Source organism: Pleurodeles waltl, chromosome 9, assembly GCF_031143425.1.
Source record: "Pleurodeles waltl isolate 20211129_DDA chromosome 9, aPleWal1.hap1.20221129, whole genome shotgun sequence".
NCBI classification, from domain to species: Eukaryota; Metazoa; Chordata; class Amphibia; order Caudata; family Salamandridae; genus Pleurodeles; species Pleurodeles waltl.
The window spans coordinates 437,787,081-437,810,619 of record NC_090448.1 but is presented as its reverse complement, the minus strand read 5'-3'; the positions used below and the strand labels follow the sequence as shown (position 1 = coordinate 437,810,619).

At 44.2% G+C, this 23,539-nt stretch overlaps 1 protein-coding gene across 1 annotated transcript in view; it reads left to right on the top strand.

The window, feature by feature from the left end:
• LOC138259483 (cytochrome P450 2F2-like) overlaps positions 1–23,539 on the top strand; it is an 883,779-nt gene that overhangs the window by 607,574 nt on the left and 252,666 nt on the right. The window contains exon 8 of the mRNA XM_069207253.1: positions 19,367–19,554. Coding sequence (XP_069063354.1) covers positions 19,367–19,554 — 188 coding nt within the window. The remainder of the gene's footprint in view (positions 1–19,366; positions 19,555–23,539) is intronic.

Sequence of the window (23,539 nt, the reverse complement as noted above, 5' to 3'; positions counted from 1 at the left end):
ACACTGAAATACGCGACGGGTGCAAACTGCACCCGTCGCACCCCTGCAACTACGCCGGCTCAATTCTGAGCCGGCGTCCTCGTTGCAGGGGCATTTCCTCTGGGCCGGCGGGCGCTCTTTTGGAGAGCGCCCGCCGGCCCAGAGGAAATGTTAGAATGGCCGCCGCGGTCTTGTGACCGCGGTGCGGTCATTTGGCGGCAGAACCTTGGCGGACGGCCTCCGCCGTCCGCCAAGGTTAAAATCAGGCCCAATAATATTAAAATAGTAACGATGAGAGTAACGCACAAGAATAAGGCTATCATAGTGCCTCTAGATTATTCTCTCTCTAAGTTATATTTTGAGCACAGCATGTTAAGCTCTAAGCCTGCCTTTCAGGTTCCCCCGGGAGGACATCGACCCTCATACCTGTGCAAAGGCCTGTAATCTGCATCAGCATCTGCAACAGGGCATTCAGCATACATTTGTGGTTCCCTGGCTGGAATCTCCCTCTTGACGTGTATAAGGATAAGAAAGTGTTTTTTATAACTAACACGCAGATGTTCTAAGAAAATGTCCCTACGTAAGGATGTGTATTTTCTATGAATGCTGGAGACCAAACTTCTACCACTGAAGCACAGGGCGATCAATAATGCATTATTTGAGAACACAGAGCTGAACTAAGCTAAGCAGTGTGATGGAAGAAATGAAAACAAGACCATAAAAACTGGTTATTGTAAAATAACAGTGTGAAGCTGAATAAAATATATCTAGGGCAAAGTGCACAGCGGCCTAGTATGTTAAACTAACGTGCATGGAGCAATACTTAAAATGGCTACACAACAGTAGCACCAGCCCATGCCAAATGGGCACTGATTTCCCTTTGCCCTGTCCTTGACAACATGCCAGTGTTGCTACAGTTACTGACATACACTCTTCACCGACACACTGTTAACCTTTCCACTATGAACGGCAATTGTCTCTCACTGCTCCAGTGGCAATTCATGTTCCCCTGCACTGAATGATACTTCACCTCAGCATGTCCAGAGATATGTCCCTCAACATTGCACTTGTGTTGCGTCACAAAAGAATGGTTTACACTAATGGGGTCACAGACCTGGAATATGTAAATTTTGCAAAGACCCTGAGCCCCAAGCATATGACACATGCAGTAAGGGAGTACCTACATTTTTATTATCTATGTATGGAACTGAACTTAAAACTATGTAACACACATATACTAACCTAATCTATCCTAACTATTCATTACCCACAACTGCCCCTAACTACCCTATGCTAAGCTTACTTACCACATTTAACAACACACTCTAAACATTTCCCCCACCCCCTTATATGACGAGACACATGCAGGACAACATATACTAACCTAAACATATACTACCTAATACTAAACAAATATATATATATATATATATATATATATATATATATATATATATATATATATATATTGTAGGAAAGTACCATCTTGCCTGGCATGTTACCCCCATTTTCACTGTATGTATGTTTGTTTTTGCCCTTGTGTCACTGGGATCCTGCTAGGCAGGACCCCAGTGCTCATAGTGTATGCCCTGTATGTTTTCCCTGTGTGGTGCCTAACTGTATCACTGGGGCTCTGCTAACCAGAACCTCAGTGTTTATGCTCTCTCTGCTTTTAAAATTGTCACTGCAGGCTAGTGACTAATTTTATCAATTCTCATTGGCACACTGGAACACCCTTACAATTCCATTGTATATGGTACCTTGGTACCCAGGGTATTGGGGTTCCAGGAGATCCCTATGGGCTGCAGCATTTCTTTTGCCACCCATAGGGAGTTCAGACAATTTTTACAAAGGACTGCCACTGCTGCTTGAGTGAAATAACGTCCACGTTATTTCACAGCCATTTTTCACTGCACATAAGTAACTTATAAGTCACCTATATGTCTAACCCTCACTTGGTGAAGGTAAGGTGCAAAGTTACTTAGTGTGTGGGCACCCTGGCACTAGCCAAGGTGCCCCCACATCATTCATGGCAAATTCCCCGAACATTGTGAGTGCGGGGACACCATTACACATGTGCACTGCGCATAGGTCACTACCTATGTGTAGCGTCACAATGGTAACTCCGAACATGGCCATGAAACATGTCTAAGATCATGGAATTGTCGATCCCCCGGGTATCTAGCACAGAACCCAGGTACTGCCAAACTACCTTTCCGGGGTTTCCACTGCAGCTGCTGCTGCTGCCAACCCCTCAGACAGGATTCTGCCCTCCTGGGGTCTGGGCAGCCCCGGCCCAGGAAGGCAGAACAAAGGATTTCCTCTGAGAGAGGGTGTTACACCCTCTCCCTTTGGAAATAGGTGTGAAGGGCTGAGGAGTAGTAGCCTCCCCCAGCCTCTGGAAATGCTTTGATGGGCACAGATGGTGCCCATCTCCGCATAAGCCAGTCTACACTGGTTCAGGGACCCCCCAGCCCTGCTCTGGCACGAAACTGGACAAAGGAAAGGGGAGTGACCACTCCCCTGACCAGTACCTCCCAGGGGAATTGCCCAGAGCTCCTCCAGTGTGTCCCAGACCTCTGCCCATCTTGGATTCAGAGGTGTTGGGGCACACTGGACTGCTCCTAGTGGCCAGTGCCAGCAGGTGACATCCGAGACCCCTCCTGATAGGTTCTTACCTCTCTTGGTAGCCAAACCTCCTTTTCTGGCTATTTAGGGTCTCTCCTCTGGGCTATTCCTCAGATAACTAATGCAAGAGCTCACCAGATTTCCTCTGCACTTCCCTCTTTGACTTCTGCCAAGGATCGACCGCTGACTGCTCCAGGACGCCTGCAAAACCGCATCAAAGTAGCAAGATGACTACCGTCAACATTGTAGCGCCGCATCCTGCCGGCTTTCTCAACTGTATCCTGGTGGTGCATGCTCTGAGGGCTGTCTGCCTTCACCCTGCACTGGAAGTCAAGAAGAAATCTCCAGTAGGTCGACAGAATCTTCCCCCTACCAACGCAGGTACCAAATTACTGCATCAACAGTCCTCTGGGTCCCCTCTCATCCAGACGAGCGAGGTCCCTGGAACACAGGAGCTGGCTCCAAGTGTCTCCCACAGTCCAGTGGCCCTTCTGTCCAAATTTGGTGGAGGTAAGTCCTTGCCTCCCCACGCCAGACAGCAAACCTGGGTACTGCGTGATTTGCAGCTGCTCCGGCTCCTGTGCACTTTTCCAGAACTTCCTTTGTGCACAGCCTAGCCTGGGTCCCCAGCACTCCGTCCTGCATTGCCCAACTCTCTGAGTTGGACACCGACGTCGTGGGACCCTCCTTTGTGACTCTGAGTTAACCGCTGTCCTCAGATCTTCTAAGTGCCTGCTTTGGTACTTCTGCAGGTGCTGCCTGCTTCTGTGGGGGCTCTCTTGCTAAGCGCCCCCTCTGTCTCCTCCTCCAAGGGGCGACATCCTGGTCCTTTGTGCTCCCCAGGAGGAGGGGAGGTTTGGCTACTAAGAAAGGAGGCTTGGCTACTGAAAGAGGTAAGCACCTATCAGGAGGGGTCTCCGACGTCACCTGCTGGCACTGGCCACTCAGAGCAGTCCATTGTGCCCCAACACCTCTGAATCCAAGATGGCAGAGGTCTTGGACACACTGGAGGAGCTCTGGGCACCTCCCCTGGGAGGTACTGGTCAGGGGAGTGGTCACTCCCCTTTCCTTTGTCCAGTTTCGCACCAGAGCAGGGCTGGAGGATCCCTGAACCGGTGTTGACTGGCTTATGCTTATGACAGGCTTATGCAGAGATGGGCCCTATCTGTGCCCATCAAAGCATTTCCAGAGGCTGGGGAGGCCACTCCACACCAGCTCTTCACATCTATTTTCAAAGGGAGAGGGTGTAACACGCTCTCTCAGAGGAAATCCTTTGTTCTGCCTTCCTGGGACTGGGTCGACCAGACCCCAAGAGGGCAGAAACCTGTCTGAGGGGTTGACAGCAGCAGCAGCTGCAGTGGAGACCCCGGAAAGGCAATTTGGCAGTACCCGGGTTCTGTGCTAGAGACCAGGGGATACATGGAATTGTCCCCCCAATACCAGAATGGTCTTGGGGTGACAATTCCATGATCCTAGATATGTTACATGACCATGTTCGGAGTTACCATCGGGACGCTGCACATAGGTAGTGACCTATGTGTAGTGCACGCGTGTAATGGTGTCCTCGCACTCACAAAGTCCGGGGAATTTGCCCTGAACAATGTGGGGGCACCTTGGCTAGTGCCAGGCTGCCCACACACTAAGTAACTTGGCACCTAAACTTCACCAAGTGAGGGTTAGACATATAGGTGACTTATAAGTTACTGATGTGCAGTGAAATATGGCTGTGAAATAACATGGACGTTATTTCACTCAGGCTGCAGTGGCAGTCCTGTGTAAGAATTGTCTGAGCTCCCTATGGGTGGCAAAAGAAATTAAAATCACAAGCATGTTCCTTAAAGGAAACTCCCATTGTAAATAAATTGACTTAAGAGTGAAAATGTATCAGTTCAAAAAACCCTTGAAGAGTTCTGATGAGAGAGAGACAGAGAGAGAGAGAGAGAGAGAGAGAGAGACAGAGAGAGACAGAGAGATCAATGTGCAACCATAAAGCCTTTGTAAATCAGACTGGAAAATTGTACACAGCCATAATTCAGCAGGCATATATAATTAAACTAAGTAATTTCTCATGTAGAGAAGTCCAAGATATCAGAGACAAGCCTCTAGTCAGAAGGTCAGGGAAATGAGTTGTTCCCTACTCTAGGAACATGCACTAATATAAACACACACATTCTATATTGCAACATTATTTCCTTTTGTCTTCTTCACCCACCAATGGAATATCAGCAGATTCCTGGGAACAGGTTCACCCTCTATGCTCTCTCCAGAGCATAATAAACTTTCATATATTAATCCATGAAAGGTTACAATGTTGTTTTCTTGTGGTCCAAAGCTTCTTCCCATGAATCATCCTTCCTGTTGTTTTCATCTCCTACTGATGAGAACCATGCTAACAGTTGTCCAATACAAAACAAGTGTCTATTCACTAGCTAACAGGAGGCTTCTGAAGTTGCAACATCTGCAGCAAAAAGAAGAAAACATCTTGGACAAACAAGTCCATGTGAAAACAGGCTTTCTGTGTTAATGCATTATTTTCCATTTAACATGGCATTGACATGTAGGCTAACTTAATTCATCACTTTCTTTACCCATAGGCACATAACTTTCAAGTACGATTACCTACCTACAAATTTTGCATTTATCACATCCTTTTTAAAAAAAACATAAACAGGTGCACATTATTATTAATATAAGCAGTTTCAATAGCAAATACAATGTACTGCAGCAACTTCCCCCTTCCGATTGTTGCTAAAAAATCATGCTCTCTCCACAAATGAATCTTTAGAGTGCACTCTAATTTTTGGTTGAGTCATTCTTGGTATTTTTTTGGGTTTCATCTTTCTTCAACTTTGTATACTCCATTCTTTCTCCATTTTTAATGTATTTCTGCTTCTCCTTTTTCTTTCATTCTTTTCCTTTTTTTGTTAAACAGCTTTAAAGTACTCTATATAAAGTGGAACATGTTATCAAGAAAATACTAATGATTAAAATAGGCCTTTACATGACTCTGAAAAGTCCTCCCCATATTGTTGCAAACTAATTGCCAATGGTATAAACTCCTTTTGTCTAAGCTCCCTAATTCACTAGAGTTTTTCAAAAGGTTTCAGATCAGAATTGTTCTTTGCACATTTTTCTATCCTTCTACTCTTGTATGGAATATAAGAGAAGGAATGTTAAGCTTTGAGCATCATGCAGGCTCCGCCTTTCTCTGCTAACAAAATGTCTAAAGCTAATTGATCTTGCAAAATAATTGATCTAAAAGCTACTAATTCTGTGTTAACTGCCATTAATATACCAGATGTACTAGTAGCTAATGTATCTACTACTGTTGATAACTTTCTGATTTTTCTCATCATTTACGCCTACTCCTACAGGTGGTATTATTGCTCCAAAAATATCTCCCACTAATCGTGCCCTATCATATGTACTGCGTGTGTGTCTACGCAGTGATGTCATTGTTAAAGCATCTATACTATATACATGATGCATCATAGGAAATAGCAAAGCTAAATAATAAACGCCCTCCCAACCAGCTAATAACTGGAAATAAGCATTTTGTGCAGGCATAAAACAGACTCTAGAAACAACTGCCTCTTCCCAGTTAATATTTGGACAGGTCCTCCCAAAATGTGTGTTAGCACTTACTAACCCCAGTATGTCTTTTTTCTAATCTGGTTTCTCCTTTGTGTAAACACAGACATTCCCTTTTATTCATCTATCTAATTTCAATTGTGGATGAACCATTTTCTTTTATGTTATTCGTCTTTTTTCTTCCAAACATTTCTTAAAACTTCTTTTTTTATTTTCAGTTCAGAAAATTTGAGCTCTCATTTTCTGTAATGTTAATATGAATGTCTTTTCTAAAGGTCTCACTAAGCAGGGTAAGTTATTTTCTGTCCTACTGTTTTCTGGCTTTATGAATCTATGTACTTTACCACTGTTAACCAGTGCTAACATGCTTGTACTCTCTCCTTAACACATGGTAACAATGGCTCATCCCCAATTGGCACATTTAATTTACTTATAAGTCCCTAGTAAAGTTGTACTACATGTACCCAAGGCTTGTAAATTAAATTCTAGTGGGCCTGTAGCACTGATTGTGCCACACAACTAAGTAGATATCTAGCCAGGTCTCAGGCCTGCCATTGCAGAGACTGCTATGTTGACCTGGCAAAATAAACCTTTTGCCCATCCCAAACCTTCACTTTTTAAACAAGTAAGTCACCCCTAAGGCAGGACTTGGACTACCCAAATGGCAGTGTGCAATGAGTTTAAAAGGCAGGGCATGTACTTTTAAGTTTAACATGTCCTGGTAGTGAAAACCTCCCAAAAGTCATTTTTCAATACTGCAAGGCTTATCTCTCCCATAAGGTATCACTGGGAATACCTTATTACATCTTATAAACGTAATTCACAATCTGGAAGAAATATACTTTTCAAGTTTGGTTTCTCTGGAATCACAATTTAAAATCACAACTTATGGTAGAGTCGGATTTTAAATTGCAATTCTGAAAATGCCACTTTTAGACAGCTGGCATTTTCATACTTTAGCCATTTTGTTTCTGCTGTCTGTCTCTAATCACCTGTCTGGGACAGGTGACAGATGGGCTTTGTGTATTTCCCATAGACAGCCACACACAATCAGAGCTCAGGTGTGATTTGATAGGCCATCCTAGGAGGATGGAAGGGAGGAGCTGGGCACAGTCTCACGTACATCTGAATAGACTGTGTCTTGTCACAACACAATGGGCTCCATACCGATTTGTGTTGAGTCTGGAGCCAGGGTAGGAAAGCAGGACCTATGTTCACTACAAACGTCTAACTGGGTATAAGTATTGGATCTCTGACACCACCATTTCAGCATGCTTCTGGACCTGTGAATACTTTCCCAAGAAGAAAGGCTGATGTACTACTGAAGGACTGCTACTCAGCTGGACTGCTGCTTTGCTGACCCCTGCCTTGATGTGCTGCCCTGCTTCTTGCTGTTCCCCTGCCTGGGTGAGAAGGAATGGACCTAATCACATGAACCCAGAGTGATTCCATGGACTAGCTGACTGGACTCCTGATCTGAAGCCTCAGGGGCCTAAAAGACTTCCAACCACCCTGCTTCTGCACATAGACTCTGCCCTCCCTGGGTTTGCCCCGCAAGTGATGCCACCCCAGTCATAACCTTTGGAAGTAGACCTAAGGTGTTGCTTCAGCAGAACCAACACATTCGCTGCTGCGATGGCAAAACCAACACATTGCCAGTGAGTGAAGCAGAACTGACAGCGCACTGCTAATGCGTGGGTCTTAACTTACGCAACAGACGCGCATCAACACATCTGGGGACCGGTGCATCACCTCTGGAACCACCACTGCATGACACTTTTCCTGGTGCCAGCTCCTTGCATCCTTTGTTGAGGGAGGCCTCGATGATGATGCTACCACTCTGCATTGCAGCTTCAGTGTTCATCGTAACAAACACATCACCTTGGCCCTGCACACCAGCATTGCAAGCCCAGTTAATGGGATCCTCAACGATGGCACAACAGGACCTTAAACCACAGCCTTGTCTCATCTCAGAGCCAAAGCATCGCCTTGGCTGCGCAACACATCTGTGTTTCGGACCCATGCAACGTTTCCCAACCCAGATTTATGGTACTTTGGTTCAGCAGACCTAACTGGGTCCCTGTAACTGGCTGGCACTCCACCATAGCCGACCTGAACTTATGAACTTATCGAAGTCTAGCACGACCAGATATCTTGGACAGTGCTTTTTGCTCTCAGCACTATTTTTATTTAAATCTTTGAAATTCACTATATCCATTTCTACTTATTGGATTTTATTGGTTTTGGCCTAGTTCTGTTTATTAAACGAAGGGCCATATTTACAAGGCCTGTGGCACAAAGCTGCGCAGGAAGTGTCTTGCTGCGCCACTCTGCACCACTGGGAAAGGGCAGAAATGCACCACATCTAAAAGATATGACACATTTCTGTCCTCTCTCCCTGCGCTGGTGCAGAAATTACTTCCATGTGCCAGCACAGGCACCCTTGCATCATGGTGCAAGGGTGCCTGCATTGTAGGAATGATTTTTTTTGTGCAGGAAGGGACACCTTCCTGAAAAAAAACAATCAATGGAGGTGTTTTCCTCCTTTTGTGCGTGCTGCTGAATTCAGCACACATAGAAAGAGGGAAAAACAGGGAGAAAAAAATATATTTCTCCCCATTGCATCACTCTTGTAAATCTGGGAAAGCATCAAATTCCATCCCTGACGCAGAGTAAGGCAACGCAGTGACTTGCGTTGCCTTGCCTTACTCCATCTCTACAAGGCCATTAAAAGCCACACAGAGTGACTTTGCGTGGCCTTGTAGTTATGGGTCAGCAGCCTGCACTGTATCACTAAATGTGACACACCAGTGGCACAGGCTGCTTGTAAATATGGGCCTAAGTTCTATTTTTCTAACCTGGTGTGGAATCTTTTGTGTGGTATTGTTTCTGTTGTACTGTTTGAAGTGTTGCACAAATACTTTACACATTGCCTCTAAGCTATGCCTGACTGCTCTGTGCCAAGCTACCAGAAGATGACCACAGGTGAATTTAGGGTTTGCCTGGCACTTACCCTGACTAAAATTTTGTTTGCTGATTGACCAGAGCTCATACTCCATTCAACCCACAACTCAATATTGAACATGAAGCCTTTAGTTTTGTCTCATCTATTGTGTGTGCAGGAGTTGCAGGTGCAGGTCTAGACCTCAGTATTTCTAATTACAATGCAAAATGCATGCCAACTAAAAGGAGTTTAATAGGAAATAAAACAACTATTAGTGTGACAACAACTAGTATTTTACCTTTAGCTTTGGTAAGAATACACATTTGTCTACAAATGGACCTGAAGTAGAATAATAGCAGCTGGCAGATTAATACTGTGTCGACTTCCACTTGTGCAAATCGGCAACACTTTTTAATTTATTACTTGCAGTTGTTTTACTCTGATTATATACAGAAATCATACTCCATCTTCTTCTAAATATGTTATCCCTAATCTTCTACTGCAACCTTGGCCAAAGGGGAATCTTTTTAGTTCTTTTTGTTTATTTTATTTGATTGTTCATTGTCATTTACATTTATTTCAGACTCTTTTTTTTCAGTTTGCATAGTTCATCAGGTGTTTGCTGAACAGATTCGTTTTTTGTGCTCAGTAATTAGTGCTTGTGAATTCTTTGATTGTAATATTTGTTTCAGAAATCTTTTTAAATCAATGCTGTCAATCAGTGTAGCATTTCGTGGAGGTCTAAAGAACTCTGGTCTCAATTCCTTAGGATTTTGTTCCAAGGCCTACTGCACATTCTCCACGTTGTGAGTCCATTCAGGTGCAGAATATCTCGACAAGGCACTCTTGCTTTCTTGAATCTCCTTGGTGTCTGTTGATCTTCTTCTGTTTAACTTGTACTGCTAGATTATGTTTCTTCGATGATGGTTTGTGGTATTTGTTCAAATGACACACTTGGGGCCAGATTTACAAGAAAGTGGTGCATCAGGTGTGATGCGCCATTTTTCTTGCGCCCCCTCTAAAGACACCATGGGGGTCATTCTGACCCTGGTGGCCGGTGACCTCTAGGGTCACCGACCACGGGAGCACCGCCAACAGGCTGGCGGTGCTCCCAAAGGCATTCTGACCGCGGCGGTTCAGCCGCGGTCATAAAGGGTAAACCGGCGGTCTCCCGCCGGTTTACCACTGCCCCATTGAATCCTCCATGGCGGCGGAGCACGCTCCGCCGCCATGGGGATTCAGACACCCCCTACCGCCATCCTGTTCATGGCGGGAAACCCGCCATGAACAGGATGGCGGTAGGGGGTGCCGCGGGGCCCCTGGGGGCCCCTGCAGTGCCCATGCCAATGGCATGGGCACTGCAGGGGCCCCCGTAAGAGGGCCCCACAAAGTATTTCAGTGTCTGCGTTGCAGACACTGAAATACGCGACGGGTGCAACTGCACCCGTCGCACCCCTGCAACTACGCCGACTCAAGTCTGAGCCGGCGTCCACGTTGCAGGGGCATTTCCGCTGGGCCGGCGGGCGCTCTTTTGGAGAGCGCCCGCCGGCCCAGCGGAAATGTTTGAATGGCCGCCGCGGTCTTTTGACCGCGGTGCGGTCATTTGTCGGCGGTGCCTTGGCGGACGGCCTCCGCCGTCCGCCAAGGTCTGAATGACCCCCCATGTGTGCGCTGTATTTACAATATGGCACACCATGGCGCACGTTAGGACAATAGCATCAAAATGTATGCCACAATTTATTAAAAGTAATGGGCACATCATGTTAATGCCTGCTCTGAGCAGGCGTCAAAAAGAACGCTAAGAATGTTGTAAATTTCACTGCACCATATTTATGGGTCTTCCTGTGGGGGAACTTCCCCCTGCGCAAGGCATAATGTGGCGCAAGGGGGCGCAAAGTGGCACACTGCAAGCATTTCACCACTTTGTAAATATGGTGAATGTTGGACCTGGCCCTTTTTGCGGGTTCATACCCAGACTTTCCTCTTATTTTTTCTGACCTCTTGTTCGTTGGCACTAGGACTCTGAGCACTTTATCACTGCTGATCAGTGCTAAAGTGCAGGTGCTCTCACTTCTAAAGTTGGTTTGATTGGCTTATACCTAATTGGCATACCTAATTTGCCTGGAAGTCCCTTGTACAGTGGTATCTCTATACCCAGGGCCTGTAAATTCAATGCTACTAGTGGGCCTGCATTGCTGCTTGCGCCACCCACTGAAGTAGCCTTTCAAACCTGCCTCAAGCCTGCTAGCACAGGGCCTGCATGCTTAGTTTTTTGTCACACAACCTGGCATCTAAATGTACTTGCCAGGCCCAGAACTCCCCTTTTACTACATGTAAGTCACCCTTAAGGTAGGCCCTAGATAGCCCTATGGGCAGGGTGCTATGTTTGTAGAAGGCAAGACATGTGCCTGGTTGCGTGGCCTGTCCTGGTAGTGACAAACAGCCTATTTGGTTTCTCACTGCTGTGAGTGCTGCCTTCTCATAGGACTGCATTGGAAATGCCTTGCCTTATTTCTAGGGGGCATTGTCGGATTTATGAGTGGTAGCATAGGCATGTTTGGTATGGTTGTAATGGTAGTGAGAAATGCTGCTTGCAGCTTGGCTCCAATCCATGTTTGGGCGGAGTGACAGTTGGGCTTTGTGTGTACTTTTCAGACAGCCTGTACACAGGGAGGGTGGAGGTGTCACAGAGGTGCATCTGCATTTTGAATAGTCTTTCTAGGCTGAGAGAAGGGGGCGCACATGCATCTGTAAAGGCTATGCCCTGACCTCACACAAAAGGGTTGTTCACCCCCAACTGATGTTTGGAACCTGTGCTGGAGTAAAGAGGGGCACTCCCAGAACCAGTTGTAACTGTATGGAACCACAACTCCCCTTCTTTGTGAAACCATTTAAAAACTAAGTACAATACAGGGGTTTTTTCCCCACAAGTTGGAGACACCCTGGACTTTGACTTGCTTGTAAATGGGCACAGAACGCTGCTGGAGGGACTCACCAGGAACACCCTTGGACTGCTGCTTCTGTGCTGACCAGTGACCTGCTTGGTCACTTGGAGGAACTGCTAACCACCTGCAAACCCTTTGTGCTGGCCTGCTGCTGGGACCTGCTGCCCTGTGTTCCATCTGCTGTGGCCCCTGACCCCTGCAACTGCCTGAAGCGCATGAGGAGCGCTTCTCTTTTCCTGGTATAGCGCCTTGAGAGTGCTTCTCATTTGCATGCCTTGTGAGCGCCCTACTTTATTGGTTAAAAGCGCCTGGGGAGCGCTGTGACCTTAAAACATATCGTGCTTGGAAGCGCTTTGCCGCCGTGGGTAATCACCTCTGCAACCGGGCTTTGCCAAAATCGGAGCTCTTCAAGAATGCACTGTCCAGCTTGCCCCTGGGGCACAAGGAAAGGAAGGAGTAAAGGGGCATGGTGTTGTTGTGCACTCAGGGGACTGGGTCACTGTAAAGGGTGGCACAAGCATGCCCCACCTCTTGTGCCGCAACCCGGCTTGGGCGCCATCAGAAGCGCGCAGTCTCCCCTAACAGCAGAGAAGTGGTGTGCAGTGCCCCCAGACTAGGAGGGGGCACCAGAGAAGCAGGACATGGGGGGCAAGGGTGAGCCCCTCCCCTTTGGTCACTGCACTAGGAGCGTGAGGCTTCCAGGGTTGCCTAGTACTTTTTTTGTGTCTGCAGCCAGGAGAGAAGCCTCATCGGAGGCTCCCTGCGCTGCCGGGCCCATTTTTGTGCTGTTTCGGCTTTCCCCCCCCCGTGGATGGCTCATTGGGGTCCAGAGGGGTCCTCAGAGATCGCGGGTCCCCAGGAGGGGCCCCTACATGTAAAAACGGAGGGGGTGGGTACTGCCCCCCTCACTCCAAAATCGCCAAAAGGCCCCCATTCTGCACAGTAAGCGCCGGGGCCACCACTGTTTACCTTGTCGCACTAGAGGTTGCTTGTCTTCATAAAAACAGGTACTCTTTCAGAAATACACTTTTCTAATGGTATGGGCATTATGGACTGATATTTTAACCTGTTTCTCTTATGCTGTGCCATATCTTTGCTGAAGTTCCTTTTATGGTAATGACATGCAGATATGTTTTTATGACTTGCCATTTGTTGTCTAATGTTCCTAGTATGGGCATTTATGATACTGTAATGACAAGTGTATTGTGTAGTAATGTTTCCTGGCTACTGCTTATGTTGCAGAATAATAAATAACTTATGTGTGACTACTGCTGATCTCTGCAGAGTAACAGTATTGTGTGACGTTCTGACAACTGCTGGGGTAGCAGGGTATTATTGACATGTTGTGTGTGGTGTAATGATGTGTACACTACAGTTTAGTTTTATATAACTTGGGGCCAGATGTATCATTTTTTCCAATAGCGATTACCTAATTGTGATTTTTTGTGAATCCCATTTAAGTCTGTGGGACCACTGCCTGCTCTTAAAAAACGTTTTTGCATGCATTCACAAAGGGGATGGGGTCCCTTGAGGACCCCTTCCCCTTTGCGAATGGGTTACCACCTACTTGAAGTAGGTGGTAACCGCGATCGTTTTGCGACCACATTCATAGTCACAAAACAATCATACATAGCTCTGCGATTTGGTTTTAGGAAAGGACGCCCTTTACACACCCCTTCCTAATACCGAATCGGTATGTAGTCGCAAATCCAATTTGCGATTCGGTAGCAAGTTATTGGGCTTGTTACATCCCAAAACGAATTTTTGCGATCTCAAACAGTCCATTGGGCCGTTTGCGATCGCAAAAATGTTTGATACATCTGTCCCCTGATGTTGTGTTTCCTCTGTGGTGGGGATAGTGCATCACATGTGTTGTGTGTGCTGTGGAAAAGCTTTACATATTGCCTCTGGGATAGGCCTGACTGCTTGTGGCAAGCTACCAAGAGGGTGAGCAGGGGTTATCAAGGGCGTCTAACTCCCTTGCTCTGACTAGGGTGGGTGGGTTCTGCCTGGCTTAGGTGCATACCCTAGCCAATCAGGAACCCCATTTCTAACAGTGAAGGAGAATGGCCTCCTTAACACCACATTAGTGTAAATAGATGGTGCTAGTGTGGCACTAAGAGGCGCTAGAACCTTGCAAATCTTGCCCTTGGTCTCAATTGTCTCCTACTGATAGACCACTCAGATCTCCATGGAGGTCTTTCTCTTCTCACACTTGTTCATTCAGCTAGATCATTTGAATGCCCTTGTCATGTTCCAGTAAAATCTTTATTTTCTGTTTTCGATTCTTCCTCTTCAGTGTGTATTTCCTCACCAGTTTGTGAGATTTCATGAACTTGCTGTGGAGTAGGATTTTGCTGTATTTCACTCCCTCTGGTCCTTCTGGACATGCAGGTACTGGAGAACTCCAAGAGCTCAAAGAACACTACTTCTTCATGCGGACACCATACTCTTTGTGTCTGTGACGCATGCACCCAATTAGGTATCCCAGCACATTTGACAACAGCGTTTGTAATTAGGATGACCTGGTACTGGCCTTTACGCCTTGGCTCCTAGCAAGATTTTTGTATATGCTTCTTTACAAAACCTCAGTCACCTTGGTTACAGTTGTGACACTGCTCCTGATGTGGACTGGCAGTCACAGCTCAAACCTGGTGAGAAACAGAACTCACCACATCAGCTTGTCCTTTGCATTAATTGAGTATCCTGTCGTCTGTGATGTTCACAAGCACATTTGCGGAAACAGCAGGCAGTCTCGTAGCTCGACCCATGAGGTGGTAATCCTGTTCTCCTGTCAGGAAAGTTTTGGAGACTCATTGAAACCAGTGGTAAAGCATCAGTCCATTTCAATGAAGTGGATGAAAAACTATGGCCAATCAAGATTTCAAGGTTCCATTTACTTGCTTCACAATCCCTGAAGACTCAGAACAATAGCCGCAATATAATCTCTGTTCCACTTGAAGAGCCACACACAGCATTCTAAGGACTTTATTATTAAACTGGGTCCCTCTGTCTGACCCCAGAGATAGCAGGAATCTGAACTGCAGTATGAGTTGTTGTAACAGAAGCTTAGCTGCAGTAGGACTGCGATTTCTCCATGTTGGGCAGGCTTCCATCCTAAATGCAAAGCTTCCAGAAGTCTCATTAATTATTCCTCATATCTTATCAGGGAACCTGATGTCATAAATCCCCTTTGTGACTATAACTTACCAAAGTCATGGACCACACCAAAGCATATTGACTATCTGTAAATAAAGTCGCTGTCTATTGAGTTGAAAGACCATGAGTTCTTTCAAGGGCAATTAATCCTGCTACTTGTGCACAGGTAACACCTCAAAGCGAGGAGGCTTTTACCACTTCTTGGGATGTGCAAACTGCACAAGCTTCCCTTAAAGTTCAAGGTTCCCGCATGGACTCTCAAGCATGAGCCATCCATGAAGATTAAATTGTCACTCTCATCAAGAGGTTCATCTTGAATATCTGGCCATGTCAAGGTGCATAAATCTGTAACATCTAGATAGTCATGTTCAATGTCATTCCATAAAGTTCATTCTCAGGCAATGGCAATCATTTTTCTGGGTTTAGCGCCTGACATCTTTTTAATATAATGTTCTTAGCTGCCAATATTTTTTGTCCATGTCTGCTGTTTGACAAATAATGTGTTTATGTGAGGATGAGAAAAATATCCACTATATAAGGGACCATGTCTGTAAGAGGATGTCCCATAACTATGCTCTTGCACCTCTCAGTACTGACAACAATTGCCAATACAGATTTTAAAAAAATATGTTGCAGGTTTTTGAGTATCTCCATGCATCTGAGTAAACACTGAGAAAGTGCAGCCCTCTTTCTCACTGTAAAACAATATGAACATCTTACTCTAATCAGGCATTCTAATACCACGGCAAGACAGAGACTTTCTCCCAGCTCTAGGAAAGCTTTCAAGCAAGCAGTTGTTGCCTCATGGAAATGGATCAGACACATCTTAGTGCGTCAGCCGCAGTGAAGGCTTGGCCACTAGGGGAAAGTTGGGTATCCATTGTCTACGTTTGCCAGCCATACCCAGGAACAATCTGACCTCCCTCTGGGTTCTGGGTGTATTCATCCTTAGATTTATCTCAGTTCCTTTATGTGGCACCGTTCCTATTCCTTTCTCAAGGATCTGTCCCAAATAAACAATTTTTTTACAGTGTTGCAATTTGCTTGGGACACCTAGTACCCATTCTCAGCTAAATGACTTAAAAGAGCAATTATGGCTTGTTTACACATTTTTATTTTGCGTACTTGATGCCCTAAGTAGGTCGGCAATGTATTGGACAAGAACTGAATTGCAAGGCATGTGCAGAGTCTCAAGATTCTTTTTCAAGGTCTGATTAAAGATCAATGGAGTTATTCCAACCATTGTCTCTGTAGTTGAATTATAAAGTGGTGTTCTTGGTAACACAGCATTTTATTTTATAGTTATTCAGACTGGTTCTTCTACACATTTGATTAGTCCGATGTCCTTTCCTGTAAAGTCCCATACTTCAGTTTATACAGTGTCTCTCTAATCAGGTGGTAAAGCCTTCACTTTTCTCATAAAATATAACACTACAGGTACTTCTTGTCTAGCCATTTTAATTTCAACATCTTAATCACATGTTTGAAATTCTGCACCATCTGGTGTGCAGTATATAGTGAAATTTAACACAAAAGATCCCTTTCTTACAGATTTACAGGACTTTAATCACATTTCACAAACTGTTGATATGCCTCAAATGATTCTATTTGTAAAGGCACTTTCTTTGAAACAGGATTTGTAATTTGCTTACTTGTCACACCTACAAATTGGATCTTCTTTCCCAAGGTGGGTAGGTCTTGGACTGTTCCAACAGTGGAAGAGGTACTTCCTATGTCAATAAGGAACGACACTTGGTGGCCATTAACCTCTCATTCTACAAATGGTCGACTTTGATCTACATCTGAGACTGCGCCAAGTAATCTATACTCCCTCCCCTCCAGGCACCATCATGGGGAATTGTCAGAAATAAAACTCTCATTTCCCAACAAGGAAAACTGTTAAAATTAGTTCTGGTTTTGGAATGGATTCAAAAATGCTGTTGGTACCAGATTCATATTAAAACTGTGATTTCCCATAGGGTGTTGGGTCATCAGAGCTTGTGGGACTTGCATCTTGGGACCTTGTGATTGCACTGGCATCTACATTCTTTGGGCATGTACTTGAACTGGAATATTTTGCTTCTGTGATTGATTTACACTCCACATTTGACCGTCACTACTTACTCGATTTGGAATCTGTCTACACTCTCTCTTCCAATGTCCATTCCTGTTACAATAATGAAAAGGAGTTGTTTTCTTCAACATTGCAATGTCTAGTCCTGAGTTTGGATTAATGGAAACACTTAGACCTCCACCATCTGAAACACCACCTCCACCTTGCAACCTTTGAGCTTCAGTCGGTAAACCAACTCCTTAAGTCCCACCAGCGTTTCTTCTGTGCGATTGGTTCTGAAATCCCATGTGAGCGAGATATGTCTGTGCAAGCATAAACTTTTCCTTAAGCCTTTTCTCCTTCATTTCCTGTTCATCACTACAGTATTTTGCATAACTCAGAATCTTATCTAAAGGTTTTGCCAGCCAAAAAATCACATTCTGCTGTATGTGTATATTGATCTTTGGTCGCAACCCAAGAACGAACTGTAACACACAACTCCCCATATCTCAGTTTTCAGGATTTTCTTGTCTGCTGTGTTGTTTAAACACTTGCAACAATTGTTTATAATAAGCATGCACTGATTATTTAGCTTCTTGCGTGGCTCTATTAATCTTTCACCAATCATTGTTGCTCGCTGGAACTTTTCCTTTCAAAAAGGTAATCACTTCATTGTATTTAGGCATTACCACAGTTGAAAGGCAATTTGGCCCTGTTTGTTTTACGCTTGTTATAGCAGTGCCTGTGTTTGTTTAAAATATATAAATAGTCAGTAGGTGTTGCATCACTTCTAAATTTTTGCTTCTGTTTGCTGAAACCCCTGTCATTTTTTGTCTTGCCCTAGCCATACCTCTATCCATGGATTGTCCTAGTTATCACTCATCCATCTGTATGCTCACTAATAGTTTATCCATCCATGCACAAACTCATCTATATATCTGTCGGTGCACTTTCTCACATATTCATCCATTCCTGCACCATAACTTATACACCCATTCATCCATGCACTCCCTAATCTAGCATTCAGCCAACAATTCCTGCTTTATCTGATTCACCCACCAAAACACAAAACAACACACACAACATTGACAATCAATGAAAAAACACTTTCACTTATGAAATAAAACTCAGATCTATTGACTTGTTCAGTACTTGTTTAAAGACTTCGTATCAGTCTATGAACAATCTATATAAAGAAAGTCAGAACTGTCTTTTAAAGAAGCATTTTGTTGAAGAATCAGTCATTGTCTATATAGTTTATATTATTTCAGTATGGTTAGTCAATTAGATGTATGCCCAGATTTATCACAGTTTTATGCAACGCACAGCAGCAAGACACCTTGCTGCCTTGTGTGAAAGTGAAAGGGCAAGAATGCGCCATATTTAACAACATATGGCACATTTCTGTTCTCTTCTTATGCAGACACAGAACGTCCTGCCCTACACCAATGGAGGCAACCTTGCACTGTGGTGTGACACCTCGCATAAAAACAATTCTCTGAGGCTTTTTCCTCTTTCTAGGTGTGCTACAGATATTTCTCCTCGAAACTCCTCCCTTGGGTAGGCATAGCATTTTCATGCATTCGCTGGTCTATCACTAATGGTAAATCTGGGAATATGCCAAAATACATTGGTTGACGTTTGGGAACACCCATGCCCCACCCATGGAACTCCTGCCTGGAGCAGAGTAGCGCAAGGCAGCGATTTGCAATGCCTTTCATCATTCCTGATTTGTGAAGCCATGTAGGGCCAAGCAAGATGACCTTGTGTGGCTTGATAAATCTGGCTTAAGTGTTGCGTTGCCTTTGCGCCCTCTTGTGTGACGCAAGGACGACGCAACACTATGATGAATCTAGCCCCATGTGAATAAAGGGGCATTACTTATCTTGTATAGATAATATTGTTTTTGTTTTGTAAGTCACTGGGACCTCTTGTCTCCTGATGTCACTGACACCTTTCTGGTTAGACATAAAGGAAAACAAGATATTTGGGCCCACCACTAAATGTGTGCCACTCTGCAAAGTGTGCTATGAATATTTCATGCTCAGCTAACTATTTTTTCTACAGAAATGGTTCAGGAGGAGATAGATCGTGTAATTGGTCGTAATCAAAGCCCGACGCTTAACCACAAGAAGCAAATGCCCTACACAAAGGCTGTGATTCATGAAATCCAGAGATGCGGTGACGTCATCCCTCTGGCCCTCACTCACTCTGCGGCAGCGGATGTGGAGATATGTGGATACAAGTTCCCAAAGGTATAGTAGCTGGGCCAGGATATTAACCTTGGGGACAGGTAGAAAGGATGTTGGCTTTGACAGTACTCTCACCAATAATGGCTCAAATGAACCAGTGGTTTTCAATTAGCAGATATAGGTACATATTTGGCAGAAAATGATGGAGCACTGCGCCAAAATTGGCAGTGCCATGCTATGTCATTTTCACAACACGGGACAATTCTGTATTTAAATGAATACGGCGCACCCCTGTGTTGTCCCCTGAGTTGGGGCTAAATTGAGCTGCCTAGCACCACTGCAGGCATCCTTCCACCATCGTGCAAGGATGTCTGCGTTGAGAGGTTTGATTGTTCATGTGTGGGAAGGTGTACCTTCCTGCACATAAACAATCACTAATGGTGACTTGGCACTTATGTGTGTGCTGCAGAATGCAGCACACATAGAAAAGGCAAACAAATGAGGAGGAATAAAAGCATTCCTCCTCTTTGCACATTTTGGTGCTGCCTCAGGTTTACGAAATCTCATAAATCTGAGGCAGCATCAAAGTGCAATGAGTGTTGCTGTGGCACGCCCACAGCAACACCCATTGCACGCCCCTTCCACGCAAAGGGCTGAAGGGGCATATTTACAAGGTTGTGTTAAGCCACAAAATGTGGTGACAATGCAACCTTGTATATTTGGCGCAGGGCATAGCACCACCGGAGCGTCACTAAAAGTGATGCTTGGTGGCGCTAGGGGCTCTTAATTATGCCCCATAGTTTTCCGTTATGGAACATCATTTTCAGCTGGGGACAAACACATATGAGTAAAAGTTCTAATAATAGCCAGTAAGAGGTAGCATTGTGATTGCGTTTGAAGGGTACATAATGCATACTTTGGCTAAATTTACTGCCACCTTTACGTATTTTGCCACGTCTGTTAAATTTTTTACTGTTGTAGTGTCAGTGCCTGAGGATCATATGACAGACAGTTGAATAATTATCACTGCAATACGAGGATGCCATGACCGGGCTGAAGGACGCGTTTTGTTAGTGCCCTTCTCTGTCCCCCTCCCACCCCCCCCCCGCATATAAGCTAAGGTAAACAGGAAACATGTGCCAAGTTGTTTAGGTCCTGTTCAGCAGGGGTGAGTGTGAAGATGGAAGGATGGAAGGAGATGGAATTAGAGAAGGAAGAAGAGGAAAGTAAAATGAACGGAAGGTGATGAAAGTAAAGATAAAAAATAAAAGGAAAGATGAGAAAGATGAGATAAGTAACATAGAAGAAAAGATGAAAGAAAAGACAGAAAAATGGAACCATAGAATGAAGGAAGGAAAAATCGACAATGGATGGACACGTAGAAGGAAAGATCGAAGGACGGAAGTGGTAATGGAAATGTAGATTGAAGGATGATAGGAAACATGGAAAGAATAAAGTACCATTGAAAAAAGGTTTGAACAATGTTAGAATGAAGGAGAGAAGCAAGGATTGAAACAATTTACAAGGAGAGAAGGGTGAGGGAAAGGATATAAGAAAAATCGAGGAAATATAGAATGGTAGAAGGAAAGGTGGGAATATTAAAGGGTGGAATAAAAAATTGGAAAATTATGAAATGATTACATAATACAAAGAAAGGTGTTCAGATTAAAGAAATCCCAGAAAGGTATATGAAAGCTAAAAAACGATTAAAGCATTAAAAGAAAGCTATTCAGAAGGGTGGAATGCTCAGTCGATGGAACCGTACATGCAAAGAAGTAAGAAATTCTGGAAGCGAAGATGAAAGGAATGATGGAAACATTAATGGAAAGGTGGAAATTTGGGAGACAAATGGAAGGATCGAAAGAGAGCTGAAGCAAAGGAAAGATGGAAGGGCACATGGAAAGATAAAACGAAAAGTAGAAATATAGAGGGAAAAATTGAAAGACTGATGGAAATATGAAGGGAAGGATAGAAGATGGATGAAAGATTAAAGGAATGATAGAAAGAAACATTGAATTATGGAATTTTGGATGGAACACTAAAAGGAAACCTAGGAGGATTAAATGAATCATTAAAGACAAATGAAACAAAATAATGTTTTGAGGTAAAAGGAAGGATGGAACAATGGATGGATGTCAGGAAAGATGAAAATGTGGAAGAAAACATGGAGGGATAGAAAAAAGATGGAGACAATAGAATGATGAAAGCTATATGAGTGGCAGGAGGAAAAACTGAATGATGGAAGGATGGAAAAGTTTTTAAGAATAGATAGAAAAAGATGTGAGGAACGATACAGTGACTAGTGGATGGATGGAACGATGAGAGGAAGAATGGTAGGAATTACGGTAGGAACGCTGATTGGAAGGATGGATGGATGTATGGATGATAGGAAGGATGAAAGTAAAGATGGAACCATGGACGTATGAAGAAAAAGATGAAAAGACAGATGGAGGAGAGATAGTAGTAAAAATGGAAGGGTAGAAAGAATGAGAGAAGGAATGATGGAAAGAACGTTCTAAGGAACAATATAAAGAAGGACAGAAAGGTGGAACAATAGAAATTGGAAAAAAAATGTAATAGAGGCTAAAGTAATAAATAATAGGACAGAAAAGCATTAAGAAGGTAAGCAAAGAAAACAAAAACAAAGATTGAGAGGCGAAAAGTGAGTAGAACAGAAAAATAGAAAAAATGGTGTAGATAAAGACCCCAAAAAAATGAAAACAACAAAGAAGACAGAGACCCATATTTATATTTTTTTTAGTGCCGCATTTGCATAATTTTTTTACACAAAAGCGGCACAAACTTACAAAATACAATTATGGGCCAGATTTATACTTTTTGTTGCAAAACTGTTTTGGCGCAGGTTTGCGGCAAAAAGTATAGCGCCGGATAGCACCATTCATAGACGCCGGCCGTCTGCCTTATTTAAAGAATGGCGCTAGCCGGTGCTAAGGCCCTGTTAGCGTCCTTTAAAAGGATGCAAACAGGGCTTGGGAGGCCTAGGGGGAAATGAGGGTTGTGCACCAAATTATGGCGCTACACTGTTGAGAGGCAAAAAAATTGCTCTAAGGAGTGTAGAGCCATTTTGGCGCACAAGCCACATGGACATCGCTCCTGTCTTCGTAAAGACAGGAGCCATGCCCACCATCCCCAGTGCCCATGCCCAGGGGACAAATGTCCAAGGGGCTACAAGTAAGGGCCACCAAGCGGCGTTGGATCACAAAAAAAAAATCCTCACCGGTACTTACCTGCAGATGGGTCCCCCATCCATGGGTGACCTCCTGGGGTGGGTAGGGGTGGGCGAGGGTGTCCCTGGGGAAAGGGAAAAGCACTGCTGGGCATTTTCCATGGTCTCCGACCATGGAAATATGCCTACAGGTCCCCTTACGCCTGCCCAGACCTAGGCATTAAATAATGGCGCTAGGCGCCATTATTTAAGGCCCCCATCCCCCGTGCCAGATTTTAGCATGGGGGGGATAAATATGGTGCAAAGGCCATATCGTCCTTTTCTGGATGGGATGCCTACCTTGCATCTCATTGACGCAAGGTAGGTTCCTGCAGGCAAAAATGTCGTTAACTCCAATATTTTGGCACTAGATATGTCTAGCCCCAAAATATAAATATTGAGTTAAGTTTGCGCCAGATTTATGTAAAAAAAAATTACGCAAATCCAGCACAAACATAAATAGTATAAATATGGGCCTATATTTTGTAAGTTTTCACCTCTTTTGTGTTACAAAATTACCCAAATGCGGAGCTAAAAAAGTATAAATATGGGCAAGAGTGTACAGAAAGTGAGAGATAGCATTAGAAAAGCAAGTAGAAAAAATCAAAAATTAAATGCTAAGAGAGGAGTTAAAGTTTAAAAAAGCACGGGAAAGAAATGAAGATGAAAAGACTGAGAGAAGAGACAATATAAAAAAAGAAAGAAGATATTTAGAAGGAAATGGAAAGAAAAAAAATAAATGAGTAAACATAAAAAGAAAAAATGATAAAATTGAAGGTAGAGATCATGGTGAAAATGGAATATTGGGAGCGGATAATGGCA